Here is a 22,251-nt window from a genome sequence, read left to right on the forward strand (position 1 = left end):
GTGGTTTAATATGTAATATGAATTCCGGTAATATTTTCATCCATTTGCGGGCACTTTTAATGGCTATGGCAGTGTTATTGAATCTCAGTCTCCTCTTTAATTCTAAAACTTGTTATAAAGATGTTTTCCTATGTATGTAAACACCAAAACAAAAAATTTCACAGGTTACCAACTGAGAGGGGGAAAGCAATTGTATTCTGTTATCACAGTAAGTATTTAGTTGAGGAAAAGAAGTATTTAAATAAGCATGTAAATAAAACATTTGCACTTCAAAAAAAAATTCCACGTTGGAATTGGCAGGTCTTGGTGACTGATAAGATGTGGAAAAAAGACAAGGGGAGAAAGACAAGGGGTTAGGGGTCCTTTCCAAGTCTCGGACTGTGACCTCTGTATAAATAGTGATATGTTGCGCAGCCACTGACATTGTTCCCCACCAGAGCCCCCTTTTCTATCCTTTACATTACCTGGCAAGTGCCAGGCCCAGATAAAGTGCTTACTGAATACTGAATCAAATGTGGCTGAGGAGAATCAAGGTCCCCGAGACCCTTTCCTCCAAACACACTTTCTCTTTATTCCTCTGTGCAATGGCTTTAATTCCAGTTTTAGGAAAATCTTTTCTGCATGTGTCTTATTCACAGCTGCCAATTCTCAAATTAATGTATATTGGAATTTAGTCCCCAGAGTGACTGTGGAAAGCCTCTTTAAAGGTTTGTTTATATTGCATAGAATGTGATAGACTTTCAAAATGTTTTATTTAGCTAGTTTCTTCTTTTTCAAGTGCGCATGACTACTTTGGGAAAGCCCTGGAGGAAATGTGTATTGGATGCCAGTTCTAGATCAGACTGAATTTTTTTCATTATAGAATTGCAATTAGAGAAAGGACAGGGGGAAAACGGGTTTCTCTGCTTGTCTTGGACTGCCTCATTCAAGATCCTGTGGTTGGATTGTCTTTTTGTTATGTATCACTCCACCTAATGAAAAAAAGTTATGAGGTTTAGAAAGAAACTAGGACACTTCTAGTATTGGTTTAGTACTTTCTCTGTCCCGAAGCAAAAGTAGGCAAAGACACCAAAGTGATAATTTTCTCCCTTTTTGTCCCATCTCCCTTTTTCTACCCTCAAGTTGTAGTACCAGCAATTGAGCTGTAGAAAAAAATATTTTAATTTCTCCAGATCCTTTACGTTGCTTTTAACTTGTGTGGTACAGTGACCCTTAGGAGAGAAATTTCCACACCTCTCTTCATACTTAAGGAAGGAAGACAGGCTAGCCCAGAGGTTCTGAACCGTGGTTGCATGTTAGGACCTGGGGAGATTTAAAAACTCTTGACACTCAGGCTGCATCCCAGATCAATTAAATCAGCATAGCTGGGGGGATTGACCCAGACAATAATATTTGTTAAATCTCCCCCGGTGATTCCAAGCTACAGACGATGTTGAGGACTTCCACACTAGTCAAATAAATCCCATGTGAACATATTTTTCAAGCCCCAGATCAGAACATCAGTGACAGCTATCATTTCTTGGGTGCCTCTAATGTATTTTATCCTTTTATTGTCAGGTCAAGCCTGTTAGCTGGGTGGGGATATGATTCCTTTCACTTATGAGGCACAGAGGAGAGAGGTATCTTGCTCTACATCATACAGCTAATGTCTGCCTAACTCCAGAGTCCAGATTCTTTAGCTCAGCCAACTATCAGAACAATGTGAGGGTTGATGGATTTTTGTTTTTCGGGTAGGAGACAATTTGGTACTTTAAATAGAGCATCAAAAAGTTGAGAATTCATAGACATTTTTAATAATTTATGGGAATAATATGCAGCAAATTGAAATCAGGAGTGTTTTAGATTCAGAGACATATGTTAGCTACGCACCTGAACCTTTGAAGTTGTTGGATTCAAAAAAGGAAGCCAAAAGTAAGAATAGGTATTATCATCCCCATTTTTCAGCTGAGAAAACTGAGGCTTGGCAAAACTGTCACTTGCCCAAGATCAACAAGTAACCAACAGAGGAGATTTGTGTCCCTCCAGAGCCCATGGTCTTATCACTGTACCATACTGACTCCTGACAAGGAGCTTTGTAGGATGGGAGGGAAGTGGCATGATGGTATATAGGATGGAAAGTTATTCTATTGATAAATTTAGAAATCGGCATAGAAAAAGGTAACAAACCCTGCCTAAAGCTTTCTGTGATCTTGTTATTAAGATGTTTTCTTAGATGATTGAATTGTCTCAGCGTGCCCCATTTAGACTATGGGATTTGGAAATCTTATTAGAGTTTTCTTCAATTAAGTCATTAGACCTTAATGTCATCTGAAGACTTATTTTTATAGTATGAACATCAATGGAATTCTATGTTAAAGAAAAATTTGTCCATAATCATGTCACCCTAAAATATAAAGGTATCTTCTTTTGTTCATGCTCTGCTGTAGTCGACAGGTTTAGGCTTATGCAGTGTTCTCACAGGTGTGATGCCTGGGAGTTCTTTAAGATCCGGCTTTTTTCACCTAACACCATATTATAAATATTGCCCCATGCTGCTTTATATGGCTTTATATTTGTCATTTTTGATGCCTGTCTTATTTCATCTTAGTCCATCGTTTAGGTAGTCATCTATTTGGGGGCATTTGGTTTGTTTGTGACTTTTCAATGTTATAAATCAGTATTATGAACACCTTTTGCATGTAATTTTTTTTCTTCTATGGGACCATTTCTTTAGGATAAGTCCCCAGAGATGGGCTGTTTCTCAAGCTTAAGAATGCAAAACTTTGATTTAGAAAACTAATATATTCTCTGAGTATGTAAGTAAACAGATTATTCCTGCTTTTGCTATGTAGATAATGGTTATTTACATTTTCTAAAATTGAAGCAAGTTGTACAAAGTTTATTGTGTTAGAAAGTTGCCTTGGGGGCTTCCCTGGTGGCACAGTGGTTAAGAATCCGCCTGCCAATGCAGGGGACACGGGTTCGAGCCCTGGTCCAGGAAGATCCCACATGCCGCGGAGCAACTAAGCCCGTGCGCCGCAACTACTGAGCCTGCGCTCTAGAGCTTGCGAGCCACAACTACTGAATCCTGCACGCCTAGAGCCCGTGCTCCGCAACAAGAGAAGCCACCGCAATGAGAAGCCCGCGCACTGCAACGAAGAGTAGCCCCCGCGCGCCGCAACTAGAGAAAGCCCACGCGCAGCAACAAAGACCCAACGCGGCCAAAATTAATAAATAAATTTATTTTTTTTAAAAAAAGAAAGTAGCCTTGCACTTTTTTGATCCTTTTTGAAATAGAGAACTTAAGTTCCTCATTTTTATTACTTTGCTTTGGTTAGAGACCTGCAGTGTTCAATCAAATGGATTCTCACCCTTTTCCAGGTGACTGCCTCCAGCCCTGCTGCGACTCCTCTTTGCTCAGCAAGAGAGCCTGGTGATTTTTATTTGATAAGGTCCGAGTCTTGAGATTTAGAGAATGAGTGCTCCACCTCAAAACGGACATGCTTGGCGTTTTTGAGAAAGCTACTTTGATGTTCTATAATGTCTGGTTAACAAAGATATTTTTCATTTTGTTTCAGGGACAGTTGGATTCTTTTCCTGCTTCTGTTTTATTACTAAAATCTACAGTGTGGTGAAAGTGGATTAAAGAATGTCCCCAGAGGCTTCCAGGCACATCACCCTTGCTTTTGAATATATATCTGTATCTATAGGAACATCTATAGAGATATATATGTATGCTTCCAATTGCATGTTTTTAATATCTATCAATTTAAAAACTCATTGTCCGGCCTCAGTTTGTATGACACAAAATACGATTGTATGGACAAAAAAAAAGGTTGGGAGGTAGGTTCATTCTAAGTAACATTTTCCTGAAACAATACCATAAAAGGGTTTGATTTAAAGCAATTAGAACAAAGGAAGCACATTTCCTTAAAAAATTCAAGTTGAGTAGACTGGTTTTTTGGATGAGAAGTTTTTTTCTTCTTTTTTTTTTTCTTCTTCATCTGCTTAGAGCATCAGAACTACTGTCAAATAACTCTTAGGTAAAATGTGAAATTTTCCAATTTAAGTTGATTGTACAAACTATATTACACCTTTGTATCTGGGTGATCACTTAAAAAATATGGGGGCTTCCCTGGTGGCGCAGTGGTTAAGAATCCGCCTGCCAATGCAGGGGACACGGGTTCGAGCCCTGGTCTGGGAAGATCCCACACGCCGGAGCAACTGGGCCCGTGAGCCACAATTACTGAGCCTGCGCCTCTGGAGCCTGTGCTCCGCAACAAGAGAGGCCGCAATAGTGAGAGGCCCGCGCACCGCGATGAAGAGTGGCCCCCGCTTGCCACAACTAGAGAAAGCCCTCGCACAGAAACGAAGACCCAACACAGCCAAAAATAAATAAATTAATTAATTTAAAAAAATATATGCATTGGTTTAGCATATAGAATTTATGGAATACCAGATACTGCTGTCTTATTCCTCAATTAAATCTGCATATTTCTGGTTGTTGGTTGTCTTTTTTTGTTTGCTGCCTTTGGAGGCTGAGAATGTGCAATTGTGACTTAGTTGTGTGTAGATACGAAATCTTTGGAGTCAATTTTCTTGGATTTCTTTGCTTCTACTCAACAATAGTCCGGCGTCACAACTTCCCAAATGTCGGGAATTTGTATTGCAAGCATTCTTTGAGCTTGCAGTTTGGGGGGAGCAGTCATGAAAATCATACATTGTCCTGTGATAAATTTTATTGATAAATATTGGTCTTATTGAGGTAAACGTTTGAAAACTATCTACACATACCCTTCAGTTCATGAACGTTCTCAAAGCCGCCCTCAAGCTGAGGAATACGTGTTGGTGGGTGCAGGGAGCAAAGAGGTGGTGTTGCCCTTGAAGGGGAGTCTGGAATGAGGAGGGACAGGGTCAGGGGGTTGCATTCTGAGAGAGTGGGAGACGGAGTAAGAGCTGACTAGTTGCCTCAGGGAAGAAGAAACTAGTTCAGTAAGCAGTAGTAGGCCTTCCTCTGCATTGGAAGGAGCAGGGCTGTGACTGGGGCCTGGAGCGTACCTGAGGGGTGGGGGGGGGGGGAGGGAGTGGCTACAGAAGGTCAAAGGTGTCTCTTGACAGTGGCATTTTCAGATCCTCTCAACCCTCTTGCATTCAGTCTCGGAATCGAAGGCCGAGCCCTAAACCCTGCCTGAGAGGAGGAACTGCTCTGGGGCGATACCTTGGAACCCGGTCCCTTCTCCTCTAAATACTGTGCACTAAGCAGCGTTCTAGCTACGGGGGACTCTGCTGCCTGATAGTTTTATCGGAGCTCACGAGCGCACTTGCTTGCACTGGCGGTAGTAGTTTGCTAGATGGTAAATGTATTTCTGCAGGACGAGAAGGTCATCGCCTGGACGTTGTTCATAAACCAAGGTTAAAGGCGACCACGGGCGGGTCTCACGGCAGCCATCTTTGAACATCTCGAAATAACAGCGCGGAAGTCAGTATTTAGATTTTGGAGTGAAAAATGGAGAAGAGCACTTTCCTTTGATTGAAACGGGGATGAATAGCTCCCTGAGCCTCCGAGCGAGCGTGGAAGCACGAGGGCGCAGCTCCTTGTACCACTGCTGATGAGATTATGGGAAGAAGGGCTACTAGTAGGTCAAGCACATCGACTTGAGAGGAACTAGTGGGCTCTTAAGTTTTAGACATATTTGCTTATCTCATCTGTGCCCTGTGTTTTCATATGTCATGGCTGGTGTTAGAGGCCGAGCCAGTTTCTTAAACTGGGGCTGGAGAGAACATGCTCCTGCCTCTTGTTGTGTAAACCCTGGTGAGTTGGCACTCTCTGTGTATGGGGGGGGGGTGTGGGTGACAACGGTGTCGGTGTGGCTGAATTGTGCCGAGGGAGGTGTCCTGGTCGTGAGTAGCAAGACGGAAGGGCCAGGAGCCCAGTGAGGGTGAGGCAGCTGCTGGGCAGTACTGTTTCCTAAAACAAAGCCTATTCAGCCCCACCCCCCAAACCCTATGGCCTTGAGACTAAGGCTGGCATCTGGGAGCCCTGCAAACCACCTGGCCCCATTTTTCCACTCTGCCCACCCATCCTCACTTTGTTTTTTTTAAATGTTATTTTGTATGAGAGCATAGTTGATTTACAATGTTGTGTTAGTTTCAGGAGTACAGCAAAGTGAATCAGTTATACATACACCTGTATCCATTCTTTTTCAGATTCTTTTCCCATATAGGTTATTACAGAATACTGAGTAGAGTTCCCTGTGCTATACAGTAGGTCCCCATTAGTTATCTATTTTATACATAGTAGTGTGTATTAATCCCAAACTCCTAATTTATCCCTCCTCCCACCTTTCCCCTTTGGTAAGCATAAGTTTGTTTTCCAAGCCTGACCACCCTCACTTTGGAATCCTTTTCATTCACAGAGGACTCCGCAGATTCCCCTCTTCCAGCAAGCCCCTCAAGATGACTCCCCCCTCCCACTGCATATTCCTTATATTGGAATAGTGCGATGTGAAACATTGGAGCCCATCTATTTCATTCTGCTGCGTACTACAATTAGTTTCCCCCCTGTTTCCTCTGTTCAAGCAAAAGAGAAGGGATAGAGAACTAGTTACGTGTCTCCCTCCCTTACGTGTTTTCCATGGAGCTTGGCATAATAACCAGATACACGCATTAAAATTAGACTTTATTCAGCATATTTAAGAAGAATATACCAAGGACAGATTAACAGCACCTATTTAAGAAACACAAACATTACTTAATAATATTTAGTTAAACCACAAACATCAATCTCTCTGTATTCCCCAAGCAGGAGTCCGTTATTCCTGTCCAGCAAGAACACGCATGGTAACCATTTTAGAAAGGATCCAATGAAAGCCAACCAATATATGAAACCTTGTCCTTGGGCAGAGTCTCCGAGACTACTGACCCGTGTAACAGTATTGATGTATGAATTTGACTGGGGTGTGAAGGGGTTTCTCTTCTTGCTGGGGGGGAGGAAGATTAAGTCCACCCCTTTTGTGCACCTGAAGGTAAGTTGTGCCCTTGGGAACTTGGCCCCAGGATTGTAGTTTGGCAATCCTTTGAAAAGGCACTTTTAAATTACAAATACTTTTTGATAAGGAAAAGGAAAAATTCAAATTCAAAATTTAAAATACTAAAGAAAACTGTTTATTGACTGAATGCATTTTCCTCCTGCTTTCAGTCTCAAAAACAGCACATAAAATTTGGTATTAAAGGCAGTTTTAGAAATTATTCAATATGTATAGCTTTCAGCTTTAATATTTTTATTCTTAAAATACAATAAACTCATCTCATAGTTCTCTTTTCTTGTCTGATGCAAATGCCATTGCTATACGATTGTAATTCTCAAACATCTTAGCTGTGACCCCCGGAGGAGTCCCACTACTTCTTTATCTATTTACCCATCTGTGCTCTCTTATCTCTCAGGCAACCGATCAAAGAAAACAAAAATAACAAAGCAGAGCAGCCTTTTTCTGGTTTTTGGTACTGCTCTGGGAGGGCAGGGATGGTCGCAATATAGATCTGCTCAATGCAAACCCTGTCAGTTCACAGTCAGGTACTGGTTGGATCTTGAGACTACATCATTCTTTCCATCCTGCTAACAGGACTCCAATAGCCTGTCCTGGGGCCTTTGCTCTTTAAGGATGAAAGGATTGTCTTTTTTGATTTTGCATTCTATACAATGAATGGAAAACGGGCGTACCAGTGCCAAGCGTGTTGTGGAGAACTGCCAGCGAGGACTTTGGCCAAGACGATTAAGTCACAGTAATGACCAATTGTACCAGAATAAGTTCTCACCTGTCGTATATTATACCAGGGATTTAAGGAATGAAAGGCACCACTTCCCGCCACCCCACCTTGGAGCCTCTTATACATCCTGCAGTATACACTTTAAAAAGAAAACTTTAAACACAAATATACTATGTTCTACTTCAGAAACTGACCAAGGTGTGGGTCACAAATAGAATTCTGCATGCATTTTATTAACTAACTTTACATGTATATGTACTACCCAATTTTGAGGGTGACACTATCTATGGACACATACAATCTAATATCTAGCACCTTATCTCCAAGAACACATATTTTATATACAGTAATAGCTTACATTTAGAAGAATTACTACAGAAAGGAATACACCACTGAAACAGACAAAAATACCAAATTTTTAACATTAAAGTTGTAGCACAGATGAAGGGAGGGGGAAATCCACTCAACTTTGAAGCACCAAACTAAAACCAATCTTGTTTTTGCCTGTATTTTAGAACAAGAGAGATCCAGTAACGAATCCTTGGCCATAGCAAACCTCTTGTGAGTGTACAAGTTACTGTGTTTTCCCCTTGGTGTGTATACTTTGAGATATGCAAGCTTTGAGAGGCAGTGATGGGAACATTTGACACCCACTGGTGACCTCCATTTACCTTGAGGATTCTTATTCTACTTAGCAAAGAGCAGTGAACTTTAGCTGTGGATTTTAGCTCTCCTAGTTCTTCCTTCAGCCTGTCTTGCTGCCTTTAGCAGAAGACCGCTGTAAGCAAGCTGGGCCTTTGCCGTAGAGGAAGAGATTGTAAGTAACTGGAAAGAATTTATGACAAGAGCCTCTCTTCTTTTTGACTTTTAGGCTATGATCTGTTGTTTGTGGTTCACTGCTTCTGTCTCCTCATGCCTAAGCTTGGAGGGGCTTTGAGGGGGCCAGGAGCACCTGTCTGGCCCACAGAAAATGAGAGAGACACAGATAAGGACTGAGAGGGTTAAAAGCCATGACTGACCAGATTTTCTCTTATCTTGGTAACTGGCTCACGGCCAACTGTTCCTTTAATCTTTTGTCTGCTCTAGGGGGAAAAGACATTTTGCTTAGCGAAGCCTCTCCTGACAGCCCGAGGGTTTGTCTTAAAGAGGAATACAATAAAAAAGACATTATGAGGGGAGAACACTTCTTTTGATTTTTTTCCTCAAAATATGGGGGAAGGCAGTTATGAGAAAAAAATACAGTCCACTAGTTGAAATTGGTACTCTGTTTTATCCCAACAACCTCTGTGGGTTTTATCTTGGAGCATTCAAATTACCAGATGATGGCATAATTTCTGTCTTCCAAATGGTGTATTTCAGACATTTTTAAGAGCATTTTGGCAAAGTCTAAGAAAGAAAGCCAGTTTAATCTTGTATATTACTCTTCAGGTAGTATGAAAAAAATCTTTTGAAGTAACTTTACCTAGCTTAATTGGTTAATTACATAGAAAATAAGGCAATATCAGGCACCTTACAATTTTATAGGTAAATTTTTCTTTAGTGTTTTTCTTGTTTTTTGCTGAAATAATTGGACAGTATCTACAGGGTTGAATGTGCTCCCAAAGATGTGTTGTAGTGGGTGTTTTTTGGTATGCGATGCCTACCTCCTCCTATTATAAAATGGCACTTTTCCTTACCTGTTGAATTTGAAGTAGGTGTCCCCTCATCTCTAAGTTGGGTTGGAGTTGGGGAGGAGACAGAAAAACACCTTTAATCCTACCGCTCACTTCGGTCCTTCCCTGCTGCCACGGGCCCCTGGGTCCCTGTGAACCTGTCAGCTCCGGGTGGGCAGGGGATGAATAGGGGCGAGTGAGCACACAGAGCCTCAAGCACGGGGTGTTCCTGAAGGGCCAGCACAGCGGGGGCAGGGGGAGTGAGGCAGGTGAAGGCAGTGGGCATGATGGCAGGAGGTAGGCAGGGGGGCCGAAGTGTAGGGACTTCCGGGCAGCTGGTATTTGTGGTGCTTTAAGAAGATGGGCCCTCACAGTCACAGAAGTCAGAGAAGCCAGGGGCTTGCCCCTTATTACTGCCTTCCCAAGCTTGTTGAAATTGGTGTGTTAGTCAAAGCACCTGCGACTCCTTGGCAAACTGGAGGCTCTATTATTCTTAACTAAGGAAATCATTAAATTGGAAGCCACATCATTTCAAAGTCTGGTTCGTCTGGCTCCTGGACTTTAATGGGATTTTTACTGCGCATATGAAGTGGCCTTGGCAAAAGAATACCTCCTTTAAAAACATTTAGGGAAAGCTATTGCACATGAGGATCTGTGAGGCTAATGATGACTTTTGTGTGTGCTTTCAGATTTTCAAATGACAAAACAGTATGTGCAGTAAAACCTCATTAAGTTGATAGTGTTTTATTCAAAACAGCATAAAACTTGAAGCAGTTGCTATCTCCAAGCTAACTAGAGGCCCTATTGTTCATTAAGAAGAACGTGTCAGCAAAGCGGAATGCTCTGAACTCAAAGGTCCTCTTTTCCAGTTCCCTATTTTCAAAAGGTTTTCACCTTTGAAAAATCCAGTCGGCTATGAGAATTAACAATGACTAAAATAGGGAAAAGAGGAACTTGAAAAAGGAAATCGGTGAGTCTTGGTGCCCTGGAGGATGTTGTGTGTGCCATTACACGAACTTACCACACTCGGGCAGGTTCTGCTTCCATTTTGATTTGGGATTTTGGCAAACAATTTTCTCTGATACACTTTGAAGGGGTTGAGCTTTAAAAGTAAAACAAGAAGTTCAGTTTCAACAAAATATTTGGAGACACTTATGTTTGAAATCCTGTTTCCTACCCAGGTAAGCATTTCTACTCAAAGGACAGGCTATAGCAACCTCGAACTCCTTTGACCATGACAGATCTTCAAGGCAATACCCCTCCCCGCATAGAAGGATTGGTCACATGGGCCATTTCTTCACCCAGATATCCTTTGAGGACAGGTCGATACAAGAGTTTGGCAATAAACTGGTATCATAAATTTATGACTATTAATTCACTTTATATGTTTTGGTAGAAAAATAAATGATTTGCAAAGGTAAACTTCAGCCCCCATGTCTTGTCTGAACCACAAGTTCCAAATTAATGGGGTTGAAATCAATACGATTTTCGTGGATATAGCGAACTGATGGGTCAGCTCAATGTTATTTGGGTCTACCCTGCTCCTTTCCTAAATTCTGAACATGGCAATGCCAAATTCCCATGCAGACTTATTCACAGCCCCAAAACACTGCTGTTTACCTCTCCCCCTTGAGATGCTCATGTTGGAATCTGTCAGGAGGAAGAGATAAAATATAAGTGAGCTTGGCTTTTTTTTTTTTTTTTTATTATGGCTGTGTTGGGTCTTCGTTTCTGTGCGAGGGCTTTCTCTAGTTGTGGCAAGCGGGGGCCACTCTTCATCACGGTGCGCGGGCCTCTCACTATCACGGCCTCTCTTCTTGCGGAGCACAGGCTCCAGATGCGCAGGCTCAGTAATTGTGGCTCACGGGCCCAGTTGCTCCACGGCATGTGGGATCTTCCCAGACCAGGGCTCGAACCCATGTCCCCTGCATTGGCAGGCAGACTCTCAACCACTGCGCCACCAGGGAAGCCCGAGCTTGGCTTTTAAATGAACGAAATTTGAGTTCTAATACAGACATGGTCATCACAGAAGAGTGAGACTAAACTCTGAATATGGCTATCTTTGTATACAACCACCTGATTAACCATTTTTTTCAGTCAAATAACCTTCCTCTCCCTCCACCCATATTAACATTGGATTTCTGCTTGAACACATGACTGACCATAGAGTTGCTTTAATTTGATCTTCAGGAGGATCAAAAACACCGTTTTGACCATTTTTTGGTTCCGTGTCATTTGGTCATGTCGATGTGGTCTGTGCCCTCAGAAATAAACAAGTATATTCCCACCCAAAGTGATTTCAGGGTTTGGGATTTGAAAGCTCTTCCTCTGTATTGACCCTAGGGACAATTTAGATATTGTAAAGGTTTTCCCAAAGTGATATATTTCAACAGCAATAATTAGGATAAGTCTGACCTGAACGCTTTGATTTACGATTGTCTGGAATAGGTCAGATGCTTGCCAGGTATTGAGAAACCTTTCTCTCTGTCATTTCTGACTATACTTCTCTCCCACATCTGCAGAGAGCTTAAAGGCTTTAGAGAGAGCCACAGGTGGAAAAGATGCATGGGTGTGCCTGGAGGAAGGAAAACGTTTATCCTGCCTTACTTTCACCCCATGTGGAGATCATATGTCTTGTCTATGATCTCATGGACACAAAAAAGAGATTTCTAGTGGGCACATCACTCTTGATGGGCAGTGTGAGTTTTGTAGGACTTTGGCCACTCCTAGTTGAATTTCTTTTTTTTTTTTTTCTCCTGGAAATACTGTTTCCAAATAGACCAAAAAGGCCTATTTGGAAAAGAAAACACACAAGTGACTGGGAGAGGAGATTTGGAGGATTCCTATGAGCATCTCAATTTGATCACAAAAGGGAAAATTGGAAAATGGTGGCATGATTTCTGTCCCACTATTATTCAAATAGGAGACAGAAAATAGTTTAGTGCCACCTGACAATTTTCCATTTGCATGAGACAATTTTGGTCTCAGCCCATGCACAAACCCAGGATTTTATAGAAAAAAGTCAACTGTTTAGCCCCACGGATGTGTGTGATTTCTCTATCTTCTCCCTTGGACTAGCTTTCCATTTCAAACATGCCCTATTATCCTCTTCCACTTTTCTGGATCCCTTTAGAGGATCTAGAAACCTTCTTGATTTTTAACTACACAGTGCCCTTAGATTCCATAATAGCCTTTGCACCAGATTCTGGGGGCCCTTCAGTCTAGAATTTGTCTCATATGTTGATCAGTCAGTCAGGTCATGCTTCCTGGGCTCCATGAATGACTTGCTCCATTGCTTTTCTTTCCCTTGAACATGGGCCGTAGCCCTTGCCCATGAGCTCAGAAGTCCTTAAGTTCACCAGTATCATCTTCCTTTTCCCCCAGAGCAAAAGTTGACACATGGTAGCTCTGGGGAGACAGACAGAATACCAGGCACGGGTCCAAAATGGATAGCCCTTGTTGCTTTAAGAAATTTAGAGCCTAATAACTTTTTCGGGGGGGAGAAATTTCAGTCAGAATCCTCAAGTCCATTCTTTCAGGGACACACTTTTAAGGGAAGACCCCAGTTCCTACCTCTTCCATATATTTATCTACCTTGTTGTGAGAGGGTGTTGTGTGCAGAACCTTTGCCTGGAATGGGATGGGTTGGCATTAATGCGATTGTGGACGGTCCATTTGAGAGAAAGCTGCTCCTGTGTTCTGTGGACAGTTCAAGGTTTACCTTAGAACCAACTTCAAGGCGAAGTGGCAGAATCATGAGAAGGGATGATCTTGCCTTCAGTTCCACCCTCGGTGCCGGCTTCGGTTCCGGGCAGGCCTGGGTGGCTGTCTTCTTTGGGGGGCTTCTCCTTGCAGAAGAACTTCTTCAGCATATCCTGGATCTCCTTCTTGATGGTCTTGTGCATGTAGCCATAGATGTAGGGGTGGATGCAGCACTGCAGGAAGAAAAGCCAGATAATTATGGTGATCACCCACTGGGGTACCTTGGTTTGGACATCCACCCACACGGCCAGAACCGCTAGAAAGCAGTAGGGCCCCAGGGACAGCACGTAGGAGAAGATGATGAGGAAGATCACTTTAGCAGCTTTGCACTGGTAGCACCTGGGCAGAGGGGGGTCGCTGGTGCTGTTTCGATGACTGACTGGGAGACTCTCTGTGATGTTCACCGCCTCGATGTCATCCTCGCTGAAATGGATGTCATCCTCACCAAACTCCATGTCGTCTTCACCCAAGTCAATGTTGCACTGGGTGACCTCTAGGCGGCCCTTGTCTGCCTTCTTGCTGCTCTGAATTTTGGAGCTGCCTTCGCCGGCCACCAAGCTGCTTTCTCTGACCTCCTCACTGCCCTTGGCCTCCACGCTCCCCTCACCGGTCTCCACGCTCCCTTCTTTGGCCTTCCTGCTGCCATCCTTGGCTTCCACACTGCCCTCCTTGGCCTTGACCTCACCTTCATCCTGGCCGTGGAACTCGCTCTCACCCTGGAACTCATCCTTTTTCTCTCCCTCTTCGTCCTCATTCTCCACGTGGTCCTTGGCTCGCACCTCCAAGCTGTGGCTCTTGACGTTGTAGAGCAGAGCGTGCTGCCGGCGGGCTGCACCGAACACCACAGAGTAGCAGGCAATCATGACAATCAGTGGGATGATGATGAAGGACACGACGCTGAGAATGGTGTAGCTGGGGCTGGCCCCCCAGATCATGGAGCAGAGGGCATTGCGCTCGTCAAAGGCGGCCTGGCCCCAGCCATAGAGTGGGGGTGTGCTCTGCAGGATGGCCACGATCCAGGTGCCGTAGAGGAGCATGTAACCCCGGCGAGGGGTCATCTTGGCCGGGTAGGAGAGAGGGTGGATGATGGACAGGTAGCGATCCACCGACACCACGACGATGGTGTTGACGCTGGCAAAGGCGAACAAGTGAGTGAGGCTAACCAGGGCGGTACAGAAGTGGCTGTTGAGGGGCCAGAAAAAGGGCACGGAGGTGGCCACCACCCAGGGGGCCACGAGTGAAATCTGCAGCAGGTCAGTGACGAGGAGGTTAAAGATGAAGCGGTTGGTCACCTGCAGCAGCTGCGGCTTGCGCTGCAGCACGAGCGCCAGCACTATGTTGCCCACGAAGGAGGCGGTGAGGAAGATGAGCAGGACGCTCGAGCGGATGATGCCGTGCGCCAGGCTGATGGGCATTTTGGAGAGGGGCACGCACGTGTGGCTGCTGTTTTCGCGCGTGCTGTTGGTGCAGGTGGACGCCATGGCGGCGGCGGGGGCGGGCGGGAGGCAGGTGCAGGCGCGGAGCGGGCACCGGCGGGCGGCGAGGGGGCGCACGGACCACACTCACCGCCTAGGCTGGGGACGAAAGAAACACGCGGGGCTGGGTTAGTCCCCCTGCCGGGGAGGAAGAGGGGCGCTTCCGCGCCGGGCAGCGGCGCTGCAGGAGCCCGGCCCCGGGGCCCTCGCGCGGCTCCAGTCCGCATTCGGGCAGTTTCTATGAATCCTTCTCTTACTCTGGGTCTCTCTGCCTCTCCCTCTGGGGGTCTCCGAGTCCCCCCGACCCCCACCCCTGTGTCCCGCTGGCGCGCGCGCGTTCTCTGCGCGTCTCCCCCACTATCTGTGGGTCTCGAAGTTTGGCTCTCTCTGGAGGTCTCTCCGCAGATCTCTCCGCTAGCTCTCCTGCTAGCGCATGCGCGCGCGCTCCGTCCCTGCCTGTTTACATGTGTCGATTTGTCTCTTTCTCTCCAGTGTCTCTCACTAGCGCACTTTTCCTGTATCTCGTGTGTGTGTGTGTGTGTGTGTGTGTGTGTGTGTGTGTACCTCACCGGTTTTCTCTGACTCTCTCACCCCTGTCTCTCACTCTGTGGCCTGTCCCTATTTCTCAGTCCCTCGCTAGCACGTGCGCGCTGTCTGTCCGTCTCTGCCAGTCTGTCGTTCTCCTCTCACCTTCCTTTCTGTTGCTCCAGTCTCGCCCTCCCACTCTCGGTCGGCTTCTCCATCTCAGTTTCTCTCTGAGTCTCTTTCGCCAGCGCACTTTCTGTTTAGCTGTGTGTGCGTGTCTCTGTCTCTCGTCGTCTTTCTCCCAGTCTTGTCCCTGTCTCTCCCTCCGTCTCTTTCTGATGCGCTCTCGTCTCCGTATCCCTGCCTCTCACTGTCTCTGTCGCTCGCTAGTGCGTGCGCTTCTGCGTCTTCCCCTGGTGCTGTCTCGTCTCTCCATTTCTCTCTCACAGTCTATTTCCCTGACAATCTCTGTGGATCCCCGGTGCACCTGTTCAGTATCACTCGCTGACTGTGTCTCTGACCGCCTCCATGTCTCTCCAACTCTCCTGTTACCATGTCTCCCTCGGATTCTCTCTCTCTGCGTCTCCCGTCTCTCGTTGCTCTTGCTCTGTCTTTCTCGGATCCTCTCCCCTCTGTGTCTCTCCCTGTCTCCCCCCTGTGGCTTCTGTCTCCCCGTGCGTTAAGTTCTCTCTTTATCGCTGTCTGTGTCTCTCCGTGGGTCTCTGAAAATCTACTCCTTGTCTCTCCTGATTATCTCTGTCTCTGCGTTGCTCAGACTCTCTCTGGCGCGTGCACTTAAAGGGAGTCGGTTTCGCTGTCTCTCACTCTCTCCCGGGGGCTCTCGCTAAACACTTCCCTTGTGTGTTTGAGTGTGTGTGCATCTCTGTCTCTCTCCATCTTTCTTCGACGATCCCTCACCTCGGTTTTTCTCTGGCTGCATCACTGTCTCTGATCTCTCTCTGTCGACTTTATTTTACCATGGAAACCAGCTGCCACCTTGGCCACCGCAGGCTGTGGCGGATAAACCTCCCAGTTTCTCAGCAGCGCAGCCGCGGCTGGAGGCAGGGAGGATGCCTACTGCGACCGCCCCCCCCCCCGCCATTCGGTATCCTCCCTGCATTCTCAAGCCCACCCGGCATCGGCGGCGGCGGCGGCGGCGGCGGCGGCGGGTGTAGGGACGGGTGAGCTCGGGGAGAGCGGGGGAGGAGGCAGGGGTTGTGGGGAGAGAGCGCGCAAGAGACTGAGAGGCAGAGAGAGAAAGAGAATGAGAGAAAAAAAACGAGAGACAGAAAGACATGAGAGACAGAATGACAGCCACACAGAGAAACAGAGAAAATGACAGAGAAAAGAGACCTAGAGTCAATGAATGAGCCAATGAGAGACAGAGAGACAGAAAGAGAATGAGAGACAGGGAGAGACGGAGACAGAAAAATCATCAAAGAGAGGATAAGAAAAGAGAGGATGGGAAGCAGAAAATGTGAGAAAGAACCAGGAAACATCGAGAAGATGGGGGGTGGTGGGCGCGAGGGAAAGTGCGAGGGAAAACGCGAGGGCGAAGGGTCGGCCGAGGGGAGGCGAGAAGGGGCTGCGCCACGGGGCTCCGTGCAGGGCAGCGCAGGCGCCGTCGGGTCGCGGCGGACGGGGCGTCCCCGGCGCCGGCGCCGGAGCGCGGGGTCGCAGGGGCGCGGCGCAGGGGCCGCGGCGCGGGGAGCGGAGCCGGGCCGCTTACCTGTTGCTGCCGAAGGCGTCGCGCCGCGGGAGCTGCGTGCCGGTCCCTCAGGACTCGGCGCGCTCGACCGGGCGGCCTCTCGAGGCGCCGGCGGCCGCGAGCTGGCACCGTGCGGCTGGAGCAGCGAGAGCGGGGCGCCCGTGCCCGCCCGTCCGGCCGGCGCGGCGCGCTGCGAGCTCTGAGCGGCGGCGGGGGCGCGCGGCGTCTTAAGGCAGCGCGGGGCCCTCACCTTGCGGCGCCCCCCTCCCCCCGGCCCCCGCCCGCGCAGCTGACGCACGAGGCCGCGGGCGCCCGAGGGGCGGAGGGGCGGAGGGGCGGAGGGGCGGGTGGGGGGCACTGCGCAGGGCCCGCTTAGCTATTCTCACCCCGCATCAACGCCCCGGGCGGTCCGAGCTCACTGGAGACCTCAGAGACTGGGGATCGTCAACGGGGCTGATTTTCTTGCAAATGCCATGGCTTTGTAGCCCCCGGATTTCGGGCCAGGGCCGAGCCCCAGACCTGCACAGTTCTTCCGAAGAGAAGCAGAAAGCTGGGCCGGGCCCTGGGGCCTTGACCTTGGAAGACCCCCTCCACACCCACCCCCCTCAAGTATGAACCGCCCCTGGGCCCGAGAGAGGAAGTGACTTTGATATCACCGATTTGCCACAATTTTCTCTAGCTCCCAGCAAGAGCTAAACGGCAGTTCCTTTCCTCTAGGCCTTGGGAGCATTTCCTCTAAGACAAGCTGCTTAATTATCCACTTTATTATTTGACTGAAGTCTGTCTGTCTGTAAGTCAGTCTCTCTCTCGCTCTGCCAGGTACTGTGGTAAACTGTTTCCACAGAGAATACCGCCGAATCCTTCCTCCAGCCTTGTGAGATAAGTACTGCTATTATCTTCATTTTATAGAGACAGAAGCAGAAGCCAAGAGAGATTACCCTACTTGCCTAAGTTCAAGTAAATGTTGCACCTGCTCTGTTAACCAAGACTTTCTGGACTCTCCCAAACACGTACACATCGAGTGTTTGCTCTTTACCAGGCGGGCAAACACCAGAATGTAAGCTCACCCGCCCCCCAGAAGGGAGGGTCGTGTCCAGGAAGGTGGCCCAGACAAGGGGTCATTTGCATCTGGTTTCCAAGGGATAATGAAACCTTTTCTAGGCATGACAGAAGGGGAGAACTGTTTTTCTAGAAGGAGATGCACGGGCAAAGAGGGCTGCAGGGGAGAGCTGGGTGCCAAGAGAGGCTGCAGCACGGTGATTGCCAGCAGGTGAGCTGGAAAAACGGGGTAGGGGCAGCTGCTCATGGGCCTTGAATGCCGGTCTGGGGACTTTGGACTTCATCCTGAGATCCCTGGAGGGCCTTTGAGGATTTGTTTTATTATGCACAGTTTCCAACATGCACAAATATGATGAGAATAATAAAATACCCCCCCGTTGTTCTCACCGTCCAACCTTAACAATGATAAATATTTTGCAATTATTGTTCATTGATTTTTAAAAATTTTTTTGAAGAAGGTTTAAGTGAAAAAAGTCAGGGTATAAAATTAGATACTTTTTCTTCTTTTGGCCGTGCTGCGTGGCTTGCAGGATCTTAGTTCCCTGACCAGGGATCGAACCCGTGTCCCCTGCAGTGGAAGCGTGGAGTCTTAACCACTTGACCACCAGGGAAGTCCCCTAAACACTTTTGTTTAAAAAGGCCTATATATTTTTTGTACATGAATTCAGAATATGAAGGCGGTTAAACCAATATGTTAAAAGTTATCATCTAGTGTATGATAAGATTATATATGATTTTAAAAACGATTTTCATTTTTCATTGGTGGTTTTTGTGCAGGGCGATGTGGTAAGATTTCTGTTTTTCCAGGGTCTAGAAGCAGGGCTGGGTCGGGGTGCGAGCTGTTGAATGGAGAAAGCGCAGAAAGGAGGCTGTGACAGGAGAGAAAGACAGTCTGGACAGGTCACAAGGAGGGGGCTGAGCAGAGACCCATAGAGAGGCCAAACTGATAATGGGGAGGGATAAGGGCAAGGAGGTGTTGGGGAGGGTCTAGGATGACACAAGATTCTGAGTTGGTTGATGGGCTGGATGGAGATCCGCCCCCTCCCCCCACTGCACCCCATGCCTTTGGACAGGGAACAAGGCAGGTGTAGAATCAGGCCCCAGGATGCTCTTTGGATTTCAAGTCCTACCATTTGCTGTAGATCACTTGTCTTTTTTTTTTTTTTCTTTTTGGCTAGGCCTGATTTTATCTTCCGAAATTTGAATGGTATAAACCTAGTCGTTTTTCTTGGAGACAGTTTCCATGATAATCGCTCACAGTTATTAATTCCTAGCCTCACACTGGCCATGGCGCAGAATCCTGGGTGGCACGCACTGTCAAGTGACAGTTCACTCAGACTCCATATTTTAGAATCACTTGGGAGGCTGTCAAGCTGGGAGAAATGGCCAGAGACAAAGGCCAGTCCAGTCCATCGTGCTCTTTCCTCCTTTTTCACCGTGGTCCCGAGAGTTCCCTGGACTGCTGGGATCCAGCAGGGCACAGGAAGAAAACCTCTAGGTACATGTTAAAGGTGGGTGCCTCAGAGAGGTGGCCTCATGGAATCTGCAGCTGCACCCCTGAGTGCCACGGGGCATGATGGGGAGTGGAAGAGTCTGCATGCGATGAGGCTTCTGCAACCAAAGCCGGGCTGCCTGCAGGAGACACTACGAAAGGCTAGGGAGCCCTGGGGAAGAAATATAAGCCACTTTTCTGTACAGGGAGGGTTGTTTGAGGGTTGTTAATCCTCAGGTGTCTGTTTCCTCTTTTTTTCCCTCTAGGCAGGAGTAGAGTTGGTGTCCTTGAATTTCAAAGGCATGCAAGTATCAGCATCCCAACTGGAGGTATGTGGGGGGCCTTGGGGAATGTGGATTTGGCTTCAGGCCCCGCAGACTCTGATTCTGATGGCCTTGGGAGAGCCCTTCAACTGACAAGCTTTGTTAGATTCTGGGGAGGTTCTTTGGGATGAGACAGGGAGAGTTTGGGATGATGGCACAAGAAGCCACCTAGTCCGTTTCCCTACCTTCATGGTTCTGTAGCAGCAGAGGTAAGATCAGGCAAATGGTATTAATGGGGCAGGGCTGGAGGGCAGGAAGCTACTAGAAAGGCTCTAGGGCCTGATGACAGTCACAAGCTGCAACACCAGCCAGCAGCGTGCCAGCCTGGTTTTCCCAGACTTGTTCACCTCATCAGACTGCCCCGATGCATGTACCAACTGCCGGGTGAGGGAAGTCAGAGGCCCAGGACCCAGCCAGGTATTGGCTCCAGTAACAATGGGAGTGCAAGAGTCCTTGAGCACCTGCCACATGCCAAGCCCTATGCTTGCTTTATCCTATTTAATCCTTGAGGAAACTCTGCAAGTTAGAGATTAATACAGTATTTTTAGAATCCAAGACATCATATACCATTAAGAATAAAAAGCTGCAAATTTAACCTTCACACCACTGCTGGCAATATGCATCTTGATTTTAAAGATGCTAAAATGCGAAAAGAAATGTGCTTTAGAATCAATGTATGCCGGTACCCTCCCTGTCCTTACAGAGGGGTTAAGTAACTTTACCCAAGGTCACACAGCAAGTAAGTATTGGAGCTGAGAGGTAAAACTTGTTCTGACTCCAACGCAGGGGCATCTCCTAGGCTGCTTCTTGGAAGGGTCAAGAGGCAAGAGGGAAAGAAAGGCTCCCAGAGAACCAGCCCAGATAAAAATTTTGAATCCAGATGAATTGCTAAAATTGTGGGAAGACAAATGCAGTTGCAGTGATAATGGCTTCTTTTTGTAGGATACATGGTTCCCATAGGTGGTGAAATGACTAAATTAGCCAATCTAAATTCTAAGTCACACTCCTTCCTGCATAGTGAGTTCATAATAAGTCAGTGGGGAAAAATATATGGTTTTGTTCTGGAGTGCCTACCCACGGGGGTATTTTAAGTTTTTCAGTGTTATGAGCTGCTCTGGTATTCACTTTAGTCTAACCCTAGGGGTTGTGTTTGCAAAATTCACATGAAATTAAGTACCAATTGGGTGTGAGCTAATATTGCCCACTTTGTGGGCTTGGGCAGGACAGAAGGTCTAGATTTCAAAGCTATAACTATCCAAATAAAATGGTTTGGAAGAGAAAATCAGCAGAAAATAACTGAATGGAATAAAAATAAAGAGCAGGAGACCTGATTTCTAGTCCTAATTCTGTGGCTAGAATTAGGTGTGTGACTTTGGGAAGATCTGCCCCTCTGTCTGATCTCAGTTCTGTTAATCCACCAAATTTGGTGGGGGTAGTGTTAGGTAATTTCGAAGGATCCTGTCAGTTTTTGACTGATTCCATCTATTTTATATCTGGGTGTTATTAAAAATCCCCAAACTAATCCAACTCAACTATTTAAAAACTGAAAGCTGGACCTCTGCTTCTGGCTGTGAAAGAGTAACAGGGACTGGATTTATCCTTCCACCTTAAACAACTAAAAAAGTGGGCAGAATATGTAGAATGATGGTTGTAACACATTGGAAAACAGGAATGCAGGGCAGTGATCTTCAAGAAAAGGGAAACAAATGAGGTGAGCCCTACAACTGCCCCAGTTTAATACCTAGAGAAAGTTTACCAGCTGGGAACCCAGGCTGAACCTAGGCATCTGCCTAAACTGAGGAGACAGAGGTCAGAATTCAGGGAGGTAAGTAAGGGTGGCAAGAATTTGCAAGGTAATATACCAGAGAGGAGCCTCCCAGAGAGAGAGAGCTCTTGAGAACTCTAAAAGGTACCCCTCAAATCTTTGACTACATGTGAGGAAACTACCCAAGGCTGGGGAAAAAATGACTCAAAAGGGGTAGGTGGAGTGATTTCTAGAGCTCATACAGGGCTGGGAATAGTTCAGTTTCTCAATAGCCAGAGAGAAGAAACTTCATAATATACAGGGCATCAGACTGAGTACTCAGAGAGGATTGCCTCAGCAGTGGAGCCAAGTTAACCTTAGTGTAAAGTTTGTTCTGGTCCCACATAGCAAAGCTTAAAAGCAAGCTTTGAAAGGGTTGAACTGTTTCCAAGTGTCTTTACTGCAACTCAAACCAAGGCTCAGAAATATTTAACGGAGTACAGAAACCTCTAGCACACAACATGGTAAAATTTGCAAAGTCTGAATTCCAATAAAACATTACAATGTGTGCAAAATAGGAAAATATGACCCATACTGAGAAGAAAAGTCCTTTAATAGAAACAGACATGGATGGGGATGGAAGAAGGTATTCCACACAAATGGAAATCAAAAGAAATAGACATGGATGGTGGAATTGGACGACAGACAGTAAAATGGCTTAAAAAATATATTTCATATATTTAAGAAGGTAGAGGAAAGCATAGG

At 46.5% G+C, this 22,251-nt stretch overlaps 1 protein-coding gene and 1 pseudogene across 2 annotated transcripts in view; one reads left to right on the plus strand and one right to left on the minus strand.

Moving 5' to 3' along the window:
- Nucleotides 1-4,371, plus strand: part of LOC309652746 (transmembrane 9 superfamily member 2-like) — a 112,397-nt pseudogene extending 108,026 nt beyond the window's left edge. The window contains exon 16 of the transcript XR_014268791.1: nucleotides 3,558-4,371. The product of XR_014268791.1 is annotated as a transmembrane 9 superfamily member 2-like (transcript). The remainder of the gene's footprint in view (nucleotides 1-3,557) is intronic.
- A 7,005-nt stretch (nucleotides 4,372-11,376) lies between these two features.
- Nucleotides 11,377-14,647, minus strand: GPR101 (G protein-coupled receptor 101). The gene has a single exon (XM_082445419.1). The coding sequence runs from the start codon at nucleotides 14,639-14,641 to the stop codon at nucleotides 13,133-13,135; it is 1,509 nt and encodes a 502-aa protein (XP_082301545.1). The 5' UTR covers nucleotides 14,642-14,647; the 3' UTR covers nucleotides 11,377-13,132.
- Nucleotides 14,648-22,251: the final 7,604 nt, after the last annotated feature.

Source organism: Balaenoptera physalus (assembly GCF_965194825.1).
Source record: "Balaenoptera physalus genome assembly, chromosome: X".
In the NCBI taxonomy this organism is placed as follows: domain Eukaryota; kingdom Metazoa; phylum Chordata; class Mammalia; order Artiodactyla; family Balaenopteridae; genus Balaenoptera; species Balaenoptera physalus.

Excerpts from the sequence above, each read along its gene's own strand:
- GPR101 (XM_082445419.1), bottom strand. The coding sequence starts at position 14,641 with ATGGCGTCCACCTGCACCAACAGCACGCGCGAAAACAGCAGCCACACG.